The 18,502-nt window shown below is 38.1% G+C and overlaps 1 protein-coding gene across 1 annotated transcript in view; it reads left to right on the top strand.

Annotated features, from left to right (window-relative positions):
* Nucleotides 1–18,502, top strand: part of cdh13 (cadherin 13, H-cadherin (heart)) — a 338,039-nt gene that overhangs the window by 215,543 nt on the left and 103,994 nt on the right. Inside the window, exon 8 of the mRNA XM_034305493.2 lies at nucleotides 13,239–13,417. Coding sequence (XP_034161384.1) covers nucleotides 13,239–13,417 — 179 coding nt within the window. The remainder of the gene's footprint in view (nucleotides 1–13,238; nucleotides 13,418–18,502) is intronic.

Genomic DNA, 18,502 nt, shown 5'->3' with positions numbered 1-18,502 from the left:
CATGTACACACACATTCATATACGGATTCACACCTAGGGGCACTTTAGCATATCCAATCCACCTACTGGCATGTTTTTGGCAGGTTGGAAGAAATCAGAGAACCCAGAGGAAACCCATGTGAACATGTGAAACTCTACACACAGTAACCCAAGCTCATGATTGAATCAGGGACACTGGTGTTGTGAGACAGCAACAATACCCATATTCTAGCAACATATTTTATTTAATACACGTAATACAATATATATACGTAATACATATAAACCTTAAAAGTGCAACATAAATTAGAATTGAATCATTAATTAAAATTGAATCCAGACACTTGTTGAGCGCATTTGAGCAAAATGTAGATTATATTAAAAATATTACAGTTTTGTGACACCTGTTTGCAATATTAATGCAAAATATTAAAAAATACATATAATATATAACATAAATAATAATTTATACACACATCTAGAATAACAAGGGATAACACATAACAAATGAGACTAATTAACTATCAACAGGAAACAAGAACAGGAAACATTGCCCATATAAGGGAACTGGGGAAAAGGACTCACACTTGTTGCAAAGACTTTGGTCTCCTTCCTGAAAGAATTGCAAATGTATTTTGAAGTTTATTCCATTGACTGAATGAAGCAGTCACTACACAAGTGGCAGATAACCTCAGATGAAGGTGAGGACATGTGACGTCCTGATGTGGACAGGAATGATTAATTAGGCTTGATGAACTAAAGCAATGCTTTGCCACATCCTTCTGTAGATTAATTGGGCTATTTTCTAGCTCAAACACACATACAATAATATATATATATATATATATATATATATATATATATACAATTATATACAATTATATATATATATATATATATATATACATTCTTTAATTATTTCAGAGGTTGGGGAAATTGAATTGTTAGGTACTGTGAGTTCAGTTAGGTAATTGTTAGGTAATGTGAGTTCAGTCAGAATTAGTACACAGTCTAAGAAAACCTAAAATTTTGCCATACTAATTTTAGGTTTTCTCAAACTGACATTATCCTTAATGTGTACTAATTAAGGATAATGACCACAGCTTCCTGCTTCAGACCTCAGTATTATAGAAAGCTTTTCAAAGAACTAATTTCTCTGCTGTTTTTCACTGTACTCTGAATCTAATTAGCATTTTTTATAAAATATACTAAATATACTTACACCACAATGCTGTTGAATTCAGAAGTTGTTGATTAATACCCGAATTAAATACGAAATACCCGAATTAAAAAGCAAGGATAAGAGTATAGACATTGATAAGGTGAAGCTTTCTAGTTCAATTTATGGAAGGAGTCTCCAGTGTCAGAGCTTTATACGTTTTCCGCCATGGGAGAGTCTTCAAGACAGAGGACTTTGAGCTTTCTAGTTTCTCAGTAACATGCCAAGCTTCCCTTTCTTGGTCTTATTAACTTAAAGTGAGTAGAAAAAGAGAGAGGATGGGGAGGAAATGACTGATTACAGCTGTCACAAGTGATAGCAGGAACTCACTTTTAGTGGATGTTCCACAACATTAAATGTAACCATAAATGGATACAAATATATGACGCCTCATTCAAAAAATGGATTTGTTGGTAAATTGCTTTAGTGTAAGGGAAATAAACCTTTCCTATAACGTCACACCTGTCATGTGTTATTCTGATGTGTATGGTATGAAGTGTGTTACTTAACTGTGTTAGTGCAATCTCATGGTCTTTTCTAATTTGATCTGTTAAAATAAATGTTGTATGTGTTATTAACTGCCTGGTGCTGCTGATCAAGTTTCAGGCTACTGTGATCAAGAAAAGGAAAAGAGAGAGACTCCTGTAATAGCAGGCACCTTATACAGATACAGATTAATCTCCTGGGAGCCATACTTGTTACTTGCTTAAATTAAAGAAGGGATGGGAAAGGAGACAGATATGATAACTGACTCTGATCATACTCAAGAGGACAGGCCTAAAGAAACCCTGTCAGCCACTTAGATTTCATTCAGCCCAGAGGACTGGGTATCACAGGACTACAGCTTTCAGTCATGATGAGGTTTTGCTTAAGCCCAATTGGTTAAATGAATCTAGAGAGGTGAAAAAAAAATTGAAGGACAGGTACCTCAGAGCCACCAGTTCCTTTAAACTGCTAAGTCGTAATAAAAATCCTTACAGCAAAAATGCCTTGAGGTATAAAGAATCAGAGCTATGATAAGCTGTGAATGACTGCTTGGATTTGGTTGCCGCTCACTGAGATAGCAGGAGGAGATGATTCCTCACCGGGCTCTGTCAGAGATTCAGCTTGAGATGGGGAAGCATATGAGGAGTGAAACACAAGGTAATGGCGTCAAGGCTTATTTATCCTTATGCTGTCTTGTTTATGCTCCCCTAATGGGACATTCCTCATTTATATATTCCACTCAAAAGCTGACATGTCAAACAACTCACCGTCTTTGCCTCTCAAAGTCCTGAGAAGCCTGTGACAGCGGTCTCAAAGATTCATCGGCTTTGGTGCGAGCTGCTGCTGCACTGAGAAGACAGGGTTTTTCATCTTCTTGAAGTGAGCCTTATATCTCAGAGGTGCTCTTTTTTGAATTCCAACAGGCTTGAAGTTGACAGATATTACCATTTATTTTTCTTCTGTCTGGTTTTTCCATATCCCCTTATGAAAGGGTTTTGAGATGTTGTTCTTTATGCTGGACTCAGAGCAACAGCAGGCCTTTCTGTATGTAACATCATAAATAACTGAAGGCACCATTGGCCAGCGGCACACTGCTGGATGTGTATTTGATTGGCTTTGTGTGTGTATGTGTACGTGTATGTGTGTGTGAGCACAGATGTGGCTGTATAAAAAGTTGCCCGTGGATTGTCAGCAAGAGAGTGTGTGTGAGTGGGGTGTGCCATCAGCACACACCGGGGAACAGATGTGAAAACACATACTGCAGGCCCAGCCTTATTATCCTTACTCACATTTAGAGACGGTTCATTTGTTGCTGAAAGCTGAGACCGTATTTGATTTTTGGTTTGAAATGATACAGCAGAAATCATGCAGCTTCACAGAATTCTATAGGAAACAGGTGAATGATGCTCTCTCAACATGTAAATGTCTCCCAACCTTTACATTTTTGACACACACATCCCTGCGTACATGATCTCTGGTCCATCTGTCGACACAGGAATGGAATTTTTCACACATTCGTTCTTGATTGCACTTTGTGCCAGCATCTGTATTATTTATTGTGTAATTAGACACAATTGTATTTAATCAAATTTGCTCAGCGACAATGCCATGTGTATACATTTGCCCAACCTTGTTTTGAGTAATGGCTATAATATTATGTGCACTCGATTATAATTGAAAATCACTCAAGAGCAAATTAGTACACAAAGCATTGTTAATGAGAGATGTTGTCTGGTGTATGCAGTGAATCCTAATATGTCACTGCTATTGTGCCTGCTCGTGTGTGTGAGTTCCACCTCTTTCAAGGTCAGTATGTGGTGGTCTAAAGTTGCACTGAATTCTGAATAGGAACAAAGGGATCAATTGGCGACTAAATAAAACAGCATGTTGCCTGCTCACCAGAGTGTTGCGTTCTGGATGACACACATGGTCTTGTTTGCTCCAGAACATCCAGAAGGGAGGGTTGGCTTTGTCTTAGGTTTTTTTGTGCTGTTTGTTACAGAGGAAACAGCTGGAACAAGTAGAGAAGAGAGAAAGCAATGTGCTGAAGAGAAAAGATAATGTTTCAGTGCTGAGGCAGAGAAACAGAGAGGTTGAGAGAAAGAGCAGTAGGTTTCCGTCACCATGCCCAAAGGCGCTGGATGACCTCCATTCACCCAGGGGCAATTATGCACAGCCCCTACCTTGCAACTCTGATACACACACACACACACACTTTCCCCTGAGCATTTAGCCCTATGTCTATCACTCTTTCACTCTCTCACATTTTCTGATTGCCACTGCCTCACCTACTCATCCCCAGCTTTTCTTTTCCTTTTGCACCTTTCTTGCTTTTCTCTGGATGTTAAAACGTTCCAGCTCCTGCACTTCACACTGTGTGAGCAACTGCGTGGGTATTGCAGGAGAGCAGGTTCATAGTTTTACATGCTAGCACAAACCACAGGAGGCCTGAAATCAGGGCCTATGTTATTAGCTAACTGTTACTCACACCAGTCCTGTTAATTGTTCACTGTGCTGGATTTGAGGCGAGCAATGTGTTGTGCTGAGAGTGACCATGCCTTTACCATGGCATTTTGCAGGGAAAGTGCAGCTATTATCATGTCTGTAGTCTACTACATGAAGTCTAATGTACAGAGAAGAGTACAGCAGAAGCAGAGAGGGTAGTAGCATACTGATAGTCTAGCAAATCAGAGAAACAAGATGGTTTGGACAAAGGCTCTTTGTCAGCTATGCAGGCAAAGTGCTTCTGAGGATATAGGAGGTGAAATCAGTTGATGTATAAAATGGTTGATGATTAAAGATGTGCTTCTTCCTTAAGCTTCCTCACTTTATTGGTCCTATATCACCAACTAGCCATGCAAACGGACATGTCATTAACCTATAACTTCATAACGTCATAACTCTGTCCATTGCTGTTGAAGTGTCTTGCTACTCGAAAGGAGAAATCCTTCGTTCTATGATATGATGGTGCACGACAAAACAATCAGCCAGTCTCCTCTTGTAGGAGAGGAAGTAAACAACTCCTGTGGTGATGCATGTGGAATGATGGGTGACAGTGGTGGTGATCCTTGAGGGGCTGTGCTAATAAATGTCTGTCACAACAGCCAAGGACAACACTCTCCTCACCACAACTTCTAGTTCAGTTGTTCACATCTGGTTCGCTTCCTGTTCCATGGACTATAATATCACCTGGTTTCCTCAGTTTTATTATGAAGTCTTGCCAGTTGTTCCATGTGCCTAATTTCTGAGCCTGATTGCTTTGTCTGTGTAGGATTATACACTATCCCTTGCCTATCTACACTTTTTGATCATCTCTAGTTGTTTGAAGTCTTATGCCTGACCTTTGTCTGCATAATAACTACAGTACGATTCTGGATTGTGTTAAAAAAAAAAAAAAACCTCTGCACATCCTCATGTCACTATTAGGTCTGATTTGTTGCAGTAGTGCTGTAGATTAAACAGATCATTTAATTCACTTCTGTTAAGCATGTCTTCAGTGTTTTTATGCCATCAGTAGATGAGTGGAGCTTCCTTAAAAAGGGAAGTACTCTCGTGATCATCCTGAAGGATTTAGGAGTTTTTAAGTGTAACTTCAGCTTTCGGTGTTATTAGTAGATTAGGATGATAAGATCCTCAGGCTTTCTTAGGAAATCCACAATTTTAAAAATAATCACACTTTTCCTTACTTTTTGGAGGACATCCTCATTCTCTCTGCAAATGCATTTCAGTGTCAGTGTAGCTGTGAATAAGGAATGGAATTTTTGTTTGGGATGGGACAAGTTGTACTGCAAGGAGGAATGAGAGTCTGTAGTTTTCAAAGTAGAATCTTCCTACTTCAATGATATGTCCAAAAAAAAAAAGTTCTGCTCGAGCCTAGGTGACGAATACTCCAAGCACACAAATGCTGGAGCTCTTCAGCTGTGCAGGATAGTGTGGTTACTTCCTGCATTCTTTTTCATATATTATTTAGAATACACATTGTATACATACGCACACATACTGTATGTTCTATGGGGAAATTCAGCCTTTCATTTGTTCCATCTCTGGGTCATGTGAAATAAGCAAGGACTGGTAATTAATAGGTGATAGAGAGACACCACGAAACATCCCTGCGAGGCAGAGTCTGACTATCGGTATTCAGCAGGCAGCTAACAGCTTATCCTGAGAGATTGTGTATTTCCACAGAGAAACTCGGGCTCCATTCTGTCTTCCTTCCCTGAAGCGCAGCACGCTCTACTTTTGCAACAGGCAGGATACGAGCGTAAATAGCTGAATGTGGAGCACACTGTTTGATGTTTGTTCTGGCAGGATTAATCTCTGCCAGAACAGTTTTCAATTTTAATTCGTTATAATTTGTATTTATTATTGCACAGCTATTACACAATATAGATAAAGTAAGGAATGACACATGACAAACTATGCTGTTATACAAAAATAATGCACACCGGCTGGGTTGTGATGCTACCCCCCCCATGGTCTTGAGTGTGTTATTCCACTTATACCACGGCAATTTGCCAATGATTACAATGCTTAATTTATTAATGATTGCCACGTTTATAGTTAGATAGTTAGAGAGTGCTTACAAATGAGACTCCTTCCATAAATGTTAAATAAACATCTCCTAGTAAAAAAAGCTTCATCACATCAATGATTACCTCACATCAGTAAGAATTACCTTGTTAAACAACAACGCGTTTTTAAATCCATTTATTATTAGTCTTAGATTATATGGAGCAACTCCTGTACAAGTCCCTATGTATGAGCTGTTACTATAGAAACAATAACATATTAGAATGAGCGCATTAATAATAACATTATTACTACCTCTGCTGTTATACAAAATAATGTATACTGTCTGACCGATCAGATTCGAGCATTCAACCACGCTGTGGTATAAAAGGTAATAAGTCCTGTTTGCTCACTGTATATGGTGATAATACATCATTTTTGAATGATAATATATCATTCTTGAATCTTTGGAATTAATACCCTGATGAAGGCTTCAATTACTTCAATATAATTCAACACTAAATGGCCTTGCTAAATCTATAGTCTGCATTCAGCCAAGCTGGTGAAGTAAAAATCTCAAGAAATTATTTGTGTTCTGCTTTGCTCAGTTCGTCCTTCAGCTGAATAGCCAAAGTATAATGGATGAAATGTACTCCACGATCCTTTTTTTTTTTTTTTTTTTTTTTTAGGAAAAGTGAATAGCCTAGTAAAATGTAAACATTTAAATTGGACTGAGTTTTTCCAAAACTTGGCAGTGTGCATTTTCAGCTGTGTCCAAAGGGGTAAGCATTTTTTTTACATTTTAAATTCGAAAATTAAACAGTAGCATTACCATAATGAACCAATCTCAATGAGCTTTTTTTTTTAAATTCAATATAAATATCCTAGACCTGTTTGACAGTTGCTGTCTATAAACAAGTTAAGCTTAGCTTTAGCCATCCATGTCAATGAAAAAAGTTCATTTAGAGGGATGCACAGTTGAGAAAAATGTTCAGAATAATATTTTTGTTGTGTTAGAAAGAAAAAAGACATTTGTCTATCTGACACTGTCAGGACAGCAAAATCTATTCAGGGTAAATTTTGAAGAAAATATAGCAGCTGTCAGAACTAGTTATCACATATCATGTAACTTCCAGCTGCTAAGCTCTGAAGACACGATTAAGCTGTGTGTGTGAAGGAAATGTGCCTAGAGAAACATGGAGTGTTCCATCACTGAGTTTATTGCCTAAGACTGTTCCTAGATGAAACATATAGGTGATTACCTCCTGCAACAACTTGCCCCAGCATTTATCACTTGACTGATCTGAGTGTGAGTTGAAATATTGTGTGCTTGGGTTTATATATTGATCAGTTATTTCTTATTACTGATATTTGGCTGTAACTGGAATTTTCGTCCAATGTCTACTAAACTAAAGAGTTTGATTTGAAATGGGAGAATCAGAGTTGTGTTATGATTGATGATAATAAGACATGGCAGTGTTGATGTCCAGCAGCCAACTGCACCAGATGAACTTTATCTCTGTTGTATCCTAGTTGGAACATAAACAGTCACTACATTTGAGTTTATGAATTACTAAAAATGTAACAGTTGCACCAGGTAATAATTTCAAAAAAGCTTTAAGTTACTACTTAAAACTTCCACTTACTACTTCCACTCAATTGTAATAGTCACTATCTACGTCCAATTTCAAATGAGTAATATTTTGACACATACTTAAGTATACATTCTATTTATTTATTTATTTATTTATTTACTCCTAACACTACCAAAGTGAGATGAGGAGAATGAGGCTCAAGATTTTTTGAACAGCAGTTATGAATAACTGCATTTGTGACAGAAAATGTATGACTTCATATGTATGACTGTTAGCTTTTTTGACAGATCATTTGTAACAGAAATGTGCAAACCTAAATGCCACTTTACAGATCAAGGTGAAGCTTGTATATGACTTGTACAACAGTCCAAATGTGGTTTAGCTGTAGCTGCAGTTATTTACAGGATTTAAAAAAGCATTTTTGAATGATTTTAAGAATTGTGAGGGTATTAAGCTCTTCAAGATTTCTTTCAGTGTCCCTTTAGATACCGTCCCTTTAGCTGGAACCCATCGACCTGCAGAACAAGGGCACTTTGAAGGAGAAAGAGTGTGATCAGATTACAGTTTTGAAGAAACTTCCAAGTGCCAGGTTTGCGACTCTGTGAAAAACATGTGAGTCCTACATCCTGTCTGAGACATTTTCTCAGTAAGGGAATGAGAAGACGAGATTTCAATCAAGGCTCTCTAATAATCATCTGCAGGCCAGTTTACATTTTGCTGTGTCCAAATTAACATTTAGTTCATTTAATTGCAAGGAAGCAAGCACACAAATCTCATTAAGGATTCTCTAAAGGATTGAGTGGTCTGACCCTGCAAGGTGAGTTGAAATGTTGTTATGGCCCACTGCTTAAATAGCTTGCTGACCTCCCCCCATCTAATCAATATCATCCCCCCAAAATTGGGATTAGCAATTAATTCGATGGCACTAGGCAGGCGATGGCGTAGGTGTATCTCAGAAGCTTATGTTGCCACTACGGCTGAGAAAATTTATGTTAGTTTTCAGATGAAAGCCTAGATGTGCCGTTTATAAGTGTGGAACTTTGTGACAAGTTCAAAATTATGTTGATCTATGTTTTTTAGTTCATCTTTCTATTTCTCGCTTTCTATCTATCAATCTCTTTCAAGATGGTTTATACCTCTCAATCACATACATACACCTTCTCCATCATTTTCTCATCCTGCCTTAATCTTAGCCCTGTTCTATCTTATTACCAAGCCTATCACACAGATGCAGGGCCTCCCTGGGGTGAATGAGATCCGGGAGTCATATTGATTTCCCTAGCTGACTGTAATACAGGATGTACTACATGTGGCACTGGCCGTGGTGCCAAGGTGCTGCTAATGTACAAATCAGACAGCGTAGGTAGGAGGCAGTTAAGGCACTAGGGCGAGTGTGTAAATGCTCAGATAATCTTTGCATTAGAAATACTTTATTCACACAAATCTTGAGGCTAAATTAAGCAAATGTGGATGTTTCCTTGGTGAGGATCAGAGTAGTCTACCAGGTAAAGTGGTAGTCTCTGGTTGGCAATCACTGGGATACAGCTGTAGCTAGACAGAGGTCAGCTATGCACTCTAAAATTATCTTCTATAATCACCTCTCCAGTCACTTGTCTGCAGAATGAGACAGTGACACTGTAGTCAGTAAGAAAAACAAAAACTGTTCAAATAAAAAGTAGTTCTAGAGACTAGAATAAACCTAAATATATAACCTACCTTGCTGAATTAAAACTTAGAACAAGTATGGCCAAGGCTAAACGCACACGCTGGGTTAAACAAGCAGCAAAAACTACAACTTGACCAAAGCCTAAAGATCACATCCTTGGAAAAAGTTGTTTATAACAACTTTCAGAACAGGGGATTTTTTTTTGCAGTGGGTCTAATGTATATTTAATTCCTTTTACCGGTAGAGTTGTAACCAGTTTCGCTACTCCCATATGAAATCCTACGCTGCACTGCATAACACGACTGAACCTTGGTGGACAGAAGGGAAAGCACGTCTTACCATTTTGTTTTTTTTTTTCTTCTTTTTCTCTTTCTCTAAAAATGCTCTCACATACATTATTTGTAAGTAACAGCCTTGGGTGTTATGTGGCATGAATGGCAGCAGGCAGTAGAACTTTCCATGACCTGAGAGCAGATATTTATTTACCAGATAAGCTACTCTAGCCAGTAGTGTTGAGGATGATGCTTCGAGTTTTAATATAATCTTAATATAGATTTCCCAGACCTTTATATAGTGTATAGTGTGTGGTTTTGTCGGAAGTATAGCTAGTTGTATTGAAACAAAAAAATCCAAATAAATACAGACCAAAGTCACAGTGGCAAAACACATACCTAGCCAAGACAGTGTGAATACTAGTGCATGAAGAATAGCCAAGCCTGGGGGCAGTGGTGGCTCAGGGGTTAGGGTTCTGGACTACCGATTGGAAGGTTGTGAATTCCGGTACTGTCAAGCTTTCACTGTTGGGTGATCGAGCAAGACGAGCAAGTTCAGCTGTAAGCCACTTTGGACAAAACTGTCTTCTAAATGAGAAAATGTAAACAGGCCACATAGATTGGAATTTTCTCTATAGTGACAGCGGCCAAAATGTAAAGAGAACTTCGCCATTTGAGTTGAAATTGCTGGATTTAGAACACAAAAATAACTAAGACAAATCCACATTGTTCTTAGCTTTTAGGGATTATTTTAGCATAACATCATTACATTATTTATGCAAAGTTTATGCAGTGCACTAATATAAAATTACATCCTCCAGTCTTCATGCTTTTATGGGACATTTTCTATTTCATTGGTTCATAGAGAGAAAGGCTAGTGAGAGAGTGAGATATCTCTCACCCTTTCTGATCTTATAGTCTAGATAAGATGGAAAGAGCTGATAATACAGCAATCTAGACTCACCAGTTCATGTCTAGCCATTTGAGGTCATTCCATTATACCTTCCGATGCAGTTAACATTGATTCTGCCTTGGCAGTAGGGAGAATATGGAGTTCATAAAGGAAGACAATAGCTCCTGAATTGTGCCCAGCTTCAGAATGATTGCCGCATAATTGCAGGTTCATGATTTGCATTCACTTGCTGGCCAGCCCCATTAACCAATTAGCTGTGCTTGTTGATTTATGTGTGTGCTGATGGGACTTGATGGCTTTGTCTTGGGCCATACTGATGCATGTCTCAAAGCACTCTTGAGTTTTATGAGGGTAACTCTGGAGAGAGGTTAATGTAACAATAATAATCACCTTTATTAATGTTTAAATACTGACAAGGAGCTAATTGGGATTATCTTGATCATTTGAATGTAACTGAAGTTGCAACATCTGAAGCTAAATTTATTTCATATGTTCTTGAATTTGTGGAGATTTGACTGATATGAGGGTTTTGGTGCTCACAAATTGTATTGATGCAACAAAAACAGATTCTTCTGATGGGCAGTAAGTCTTCAAAAATATGCATCAGCATGACCATAAGGATTTACCGTAGCATTTTAGATTTAGGTTTCGGTCTCAACTTCTCATAAGAAGGCTTTTTTGAGGCAAAACTGGATGCATTCCAGACATGCAATCAAGCTGAATTTACGCAGTCACAGAATTTAATTGAGCAGCACTTTACTTTGGCTTGAAGGAGATTATTGAAGTGGTTATTTTCATCTCTGAGCCAGCACTGAAAATAATGTCAGTGCCCACACTATTAAAGTCTACATATATCATCAGCTGTGACCTTTAATGAAGTGTCTTTCCTCAGATACCACAAAGACATACATTAATTTTCAGAATCTGTAGTGATCTTTAGTGATCAACATATATCTGACATGTTGTACACAGTCTTGAGTAGGGAGATAGAGCAAGAGGCAAGGACGTAGAGAGACTACTGCAGTTTCTGTTATAATACCAATTTGTAGGATTTTTCATTCCTTTTACTTAACTTATTCATTTCCTTTGATAATTCCAAATGAGCAGTGTGTATGTATGAGAAAGTGAGCAACTGTGAGAGTGTTAGTTAGATGAACCGAGTGCCTTTTTAACTTGATTCGACTGAACAATGAAGTGGAACAGCTCTGTGTGGCTGCGGATGTCACCAGAGAGCCCTTCCACGCACCTTGGCATTTGTAATTAATCATTAGAGGTGCGCTGCTTTGCTGTATGCTAATATCCATCTCTCCTTGAACATCACACATTGGAGAAAAGTGCACAGCATCCCTGCTTCCTAACCACTTTTAAACTATTTAACTCAAAAGTATTCTTAATTTTATTTGACCAGGGGTTGTATATTTCCTGAATCTCCTTATGCATTTTATCTGCCACAGACTTTATGTAGGGCACTAAGCTTAATAAAAGCAAACATTAAACCTTACTGGCTGTGATTGAGGCCATTAACTCTGGGAGGCAGCTTTAATTCAGCCTGGGCCCATGCCGAGTGTGTGATGTTGGCATCTCAGCTGGCTTCATTTGCAAGCTTTTTAGGCAAGCAGCTCAATGAGGCAAGGGGAAATGAGTTACCTGGCACCTCTGGCTGCAGCTTTGAAATGCTAGGCAGGATCAGAACACCATAGTCACCCATGGACAGGAGAGCACAATTGACCCTGTTTTCTGGGTGAGAAAGACGGTCTGTCTGCCCTGCCCAACAGTTAAACACTACATAATCACTGTATTGCAGCTCTTGTAGACAGAATTGAGCAGTTACCATTGTCCTCCAAGCAGGTCCTCTAATTCAGGAGGTGGAGCTGGATCTGATCTAATTCCTTATTTAAGCCTAACCCAACCCTTAACCTTAACCCTTGAGATGCTGTGCCAACGAGAACAACAAACACACTTATCCATCCAACACAGATTTGTCTCCAACCCCAGGATTTTGGTTCGGCTCCACCCAGGTATAAGGAGCTAGATGAGGTTGAAGTCCACCCCCCCTGGACTTTTGGTTCTGCAGTACTTGGTTCAAGAAGTACTTGATGGACTACTTGATATAAAACTACTAGGCAGCGAAGAAACCTTAAGCACCCAAAGAACAGTTAAGGAACCCTTTTTTTCTAACAGTGTAGGTAATTGGGTGAAAAATGGATACAACTAAATTGAGAGGAAATCACTTTTAACAAAAGGAATAATAAAATGCCAATCATCTTTCAGCTTGCACTTAGGATATGTCGGGCACTGACCAAGATGTCAGTTCTTCTGGGAAGGTGTTTCATTTTTGATGCCTGACAGCATCAGATATGACTATGCTACAACACCCAAGGACAATAAGTCAATCTATGTCAATCTATTTATATTTAATTTCTTCCAGGCAATTAAATTTTTAGATTAGTTCATATAACATAAGCTATTTCAGATGCATCAGGCAAATCTACACTATACCTGTTAATGTATAGATCCACTGTAATATCAACATGAAACCATAATGTTCGGGATTTTTGGAGTAGAAGGACAGAGTGATATTCCTGTTTTTTTTTTCTAGGCACCACGGTGATGACGATGACTGCTTTTGATGCTGATGATCCCAACACGGACAATGCCGTCCTGCGCTACATAATTGTGAGACAGTCTCCTGAGAAGCCCTCACCAAACATGTTCTATATTGACCCAGAGAGAGGTGACATTGTCACTGTCATCTCACCATCCCTACTCGACAGAGAGGTGCGTGCATCACGGTTTCTTACGGCAAAATTCTGCTTTATTACACAATGGCCTTAGAAGAAACTTCCATCCTGAAATGTGTTTATATTGTAATATTTGTGATGTGATAGCTGGGAAGAACAAAAGAGCAAGAGCTTCTTTTCTCATTTACCATTTTTCAGCGCTGTTCAATATCATATTTATGAGACATTCAATGTAGAAATAGTGGAGACAGCAAATGTTGGGGTCAATGCAATACAGCTATACGATATATTTATGCTCAGTTACATTAGAGGCTCGGCTGGTTAGTGATCTACATGATAATATGCATGTTGGATGTGACAGGGTTTTTATAAGAACTTTATCTGTTTGACCAGAGTGTACAGATGAGAAGATAAAGAGCTGGACAGTCAAAAGTACTAAAGCATTGCTGCATCACTCTTCAGGTAGAAATGAAGCAAGGGCTAATGGGAAGTGGGAAGACGGAATTAGGAATTACATCGTTTTCAACCTCTGTGCATTCAAACTACAAAGTGGGGAAAAAACATGGCTGCCTCATTGTTCATCTTTTGTTAGCTACAATATAGCCAGCTAACTGTGATAAATGTATTTACCTTCTCAAAACAGCTAATTGTATAGTCAGTGTTATAGATTTATCATTCAAATATATCTGTATGGTGATTGATCCAAAGCAAATACTTGTATACACAGTACAACTCCGTTTAAAATAAAGAAGTGCTACTTTGTTTACTGTTCATGCTATGAGCAGTAGGGCTGCAACGATTAGTCGTCAACGTCGACGACGTCGACTATAAAATTTCGTCAACGTGAAATTTCATTGTCAACACGTCGTATTATTTAAGCAGCCTCATTTAACTCATGACTTAATACTTCGTTTACTGTCTATGATAAAAACATATGCAAATGAAACTGCAATGCACCGCAAGAAGTGGTGGGGGCAGTAAGCTTTTAGTTTTTTGGTGCTGTTGTCATTCTTTTCATTTATTTAGTAAGAGACTTTATGTTGACCGATACAGGTTGGAGCAAGTGAAGTCGGGGCAGAAATAATCGCTGACTAAGAGGAAACTGAATCTATAGATTAGTCAACTACTAAAATAATCGTTAGTTGCAGCCCTAATGAGCAGCCATGTTGATTTGTCGAATTGAGTAATGAGTTTTAGTCGAATGCAGCATAAATCCAACTGGCACCACAATCAGCAGATAGTTGAGCAGCATTGTGTGTAATGTAGGAAATTGTTTACCAAAGTGAAAGTGGACCAGAATGTCAATGAAAGAAGTTTAAGCAAAAAACTCATTACAAAATAAATCTCGTGTGACACTGAAGATCATGTGTTAATTATAAAGATTAGCATGCAAGTCATTCAGGGTAGAATCTTCCTTTAAGAGATTCATTCATATTTTATTAGTGGATGAACTAGCTGTTGGTATCCACATAGTGTGTTTGCATATGATTCAAATCCTGCCTTTTTCCTGTTGTTATCCCTTATGTTACTTGTTTGATACATTTTGAGTCTGGGATTGATTGCTTGCACGTTCTGAATGGGGGTGTGGAGACAGGAGGAGTAGGTGTGTCTGAAACGACGGTGCTACGCTGTCTTGTGGGTAGCTGGTGTTAGTGGAGTTAGTAGGCGAATGCTAATGAGCAACTGGAAGCAGTGTTTCCTGCGTCTCCTCAGCGGAGCGAGACAACGGCATGATTGCTTTTTCAGCAGGGTGACGAATGCAGGAACATCAATTCGGCCCGCTGCTGGAGGAGGAATATTAGCTGTTGTCAGACACTTAGAGCGTGGTTTAATTGAGGTTATACACACTTAGCCACCAGTATCGGCTGTGTCCGACAAGACCGACTGAAAACCCGTCAGCCGGAACAGTGTACTTGCATGACATAAACATCAATATGGGTGTGCATGTGTGTCTGTGCGTGTGTGTGATAAAAGCTGATTGGTTTTAAATAAACTGGGCATACCGATGCTTATTTATAGTCATTTATTTATAGTATTTTCTGATATATTTCTTTTACTGATATTCAAGCCTGGATAGTACTTTAGCTTTGAGTCACTTTCAGTTTCCTCTTTAGTTCTGCTGATATTCTACATTAGTCCTGTGAGCTCTATTTCTGTTTCAGACATGCTCAGGGGTGTAACATGTGGCAGGTGTTGCACGCCACTTTCAAGGTGACATCTGATGGTTTAACTTGAGAAGGTGTGAAGTTTGCGCATGTCGAAATCTTTGGAGACATAGAAGTGCAAATTAAATAACAGGTGTTGTTTGGCTATTGTTGGCAACATTGAAGTGTTTCCTTCACAAGCAACTTAGGTACATAGTGAGCTATTAACGTGCTTGACCTTCATAAAAGTGTTTTTAAATAGCATGATTAGGTGATTTGATTTCATAGCAATTTCGCAGAGTTCGGAGAAAGCATTTCGCTGCATTGAAATCCTTCCTGCAGCTCAGATTTTTAACAAGATATGCAGTCATGTATTTAGGTGTGCATTTTTTCCCCATGAACATTTGGATCAGTGGAAGGCTGTCATTTCTAATATCAGATACTGATGAGAATTATTATAGAGTCTGTACATGTATGTTAATATTCAGTTATAGGAGAGAATGGCTGAGAGTGGTGTGAGTCTGCTCTGCTTGTTAGTCAGAACAGCACGCATGAGTAACGATGTGTTTGACATGAGTGTTTAAATCCTCTGTTAACATATATGATATAGCAGATTCTCAGCAGATGTGATTAATTGAGTAGAAAGCTCCACTGCTATCACTGAGTAGAAAGCTTTCACTATCGCTAAATCATTTCTGTTCTTTGCTCAAGCTAGTGGAATACACACTTCTGTCTGCATTCGGTGACCTTTTCTTGGTGACGTTACTTCTGCAGTCAGTTTTCTCAGCACATACAGATTCCAGTGATTTTCAATACTCCACACCAAACATCATATAATGCTCTGTCAATATTTGCTGTTTGAAGGAGACAAAGATGGCAGACTGACTGCAATTACTTTCAGATTGCAGAGATTCCATTACTTCAGGTAAATTATACAAAAAAATGCTAAGGCAATCTTACTGAGGTGCTAAGTGTCTTTGATATGTAATTGATTTGATTCACAGCTTGTAAAGCATGAGTTTACAGACAGCTCACATTATTATAGTTTACTTCAGGGGCAATCTTTGTAATTTGCATTCTGAGCTGTCATTGAAAATCTACATCTGCTAAATAGAAGCTCAGAAGGAACTTAAAAATGTCATCTACAAATGTAAAATGTAGTTTATCCTCATTTGGTACACATTTGCAACATTTTGTTATTTTATTTTTTCACTCAATTGTTTTATATAATTGGGAAAAGGCCTGCTTTAGAGCATTCTGTGCGATTCGAAAGGAATGAAATACTTTTGGATGTGTTGATACTGGAAAATAATCAACAATGGTCTGATGTGACATGATCAAAGTGGAGAGCCATCATGACCTTGATTATTCTCTGATACCAGGACATCCCGAAGTGTTTTATTCCTCTTATACCACAGCAATTTGCCAACAGTTCCAGTTTTCTTATTTAAGTACAGATCTTCATGTCATACTTTTATCCATTTATAGTTACATTTAATGCTGTGGAACATCCACAGAAAAATTTAATTATAACCCATAAGTTAATTATTTTCTCTCAGTGTCTCTCAGTGTTTCATTCTTATATCACAGCAATTGGTCAATTATTACAGTTATCTCTTTATTAAAGAGTGACACATTTATAGTTACGGGTCATGTTGTAGCATATCCACGAAAAATAAGTCAGTTCTCATTATCATTTATATTACAGCAGCTTTTAACAGCTGCTGTAATATAAATGCAGCTTCTCTTATTACCAGGGAAATGCAAAGTCCTCCATTCCCGAGTTGGAAAACTTAAAATTAGAGCTTTACCCCTGCCTGTTACAAATTGCTGACACTGGAGACTCCTTCCAAAATGTTCAAAAAAAACATTCATCTACTCAGAGAAAAACTTCACCATATCACCAATTACACAAGTCCCTGTGTAAGTCGTTACTATAGAAATGATAACTTTAGAATGAGCGTATTAATATAAACCTGTGATTTTATCTTGCAGATGGAACTAGTGTCAAAGCTGTTGTTATAGAAAGCTGATCAACACTTTCTGACCAATCAGAATGGAGAATTCAACCGCGCTGTGCTATAAAGCATTAACAGAGAATTATAGAAAGTGTGGTCAAAAAACCAAACAAAACAAAAAACACAAGTGTAAATTGTATGTCCTTTTACAAGGCACAGCACTGTTTTCACTCAGACAAATGTACACTACAGTACCATTATTTGTCACTCTACTTTCAGTGGTATATCTCATGTACCTTAATTACCTTATATATATGTATATTTGGCTGAGAGTATGAACACTGATTCCTATAAATGGTTCTGATTTCAAGGTTCACAGAGACAGAACCTCGAAGGTATCACCTCAGTGACAAACAACACTACCTTTGTACCTTTTTCCAGAGAGTGTTGCTTCTGCAATAATGATCATGCTCACCTTTCTGTGATTCATTATCACTTCTTACATGGTTTATTCGTGGGCTCACATTGCTGATCTCACATAGCTGTTGTCTTTAAAAAGCTTTATAACTGTTCTTATGATAGTTTCAGTAAGAAAAAGTTCTGTCAATCAGTAGGTTGCTGTGATGCATGCTGGGATGTCTCACACTGCTAACACTTTTGTCATGGTCACTTTTCTGATTAGCAGCCTTTATATTTGAAGGTGCTGCTAAGTGACAGTGACTATATACGTCTGTATAGTCTATATATAGTCTATATAGTTTATAAGTGTATATATATATCTATATAGTATGCCTATATACAGTTTCTCTGCTAATATCAAGAGATATTTATGTTTAATATATCAATATGTAGCTTAGAGTTCAGCATGAGATCTGCATGAGGCAGACTGGATTTATTACTGAGGGTCACTTGGATTCATGCTCTTTAATGTGGAGTCTGCTAATGCTTTTAGCCAAAGCAATCAATGCCTTTCATAGAATACAGCAGACATGGAAGCTAAACGGATACAGGAAATACCCT

This window comes from Pangasianodon hypophthalmus, chromosome 6, assembly GCF_027358585.1.
Source record: "Pangasianodon hypophthalmus isolate fPanHyp1 chromosome 6, fPanHyp1.pri, whole genome shotgun sequence".
Taxonomy (NCBI): domain Eukaryota; kingdom Metazoa; phylum Chordata; class Actinopteri; order Siluriformes; family Pangasiidae; genus Pangasianodon; species Pangasianodon hypophthalmus.
This window is presented reverse-complemented; position numbering and strand designations above follow the sequence as displayed.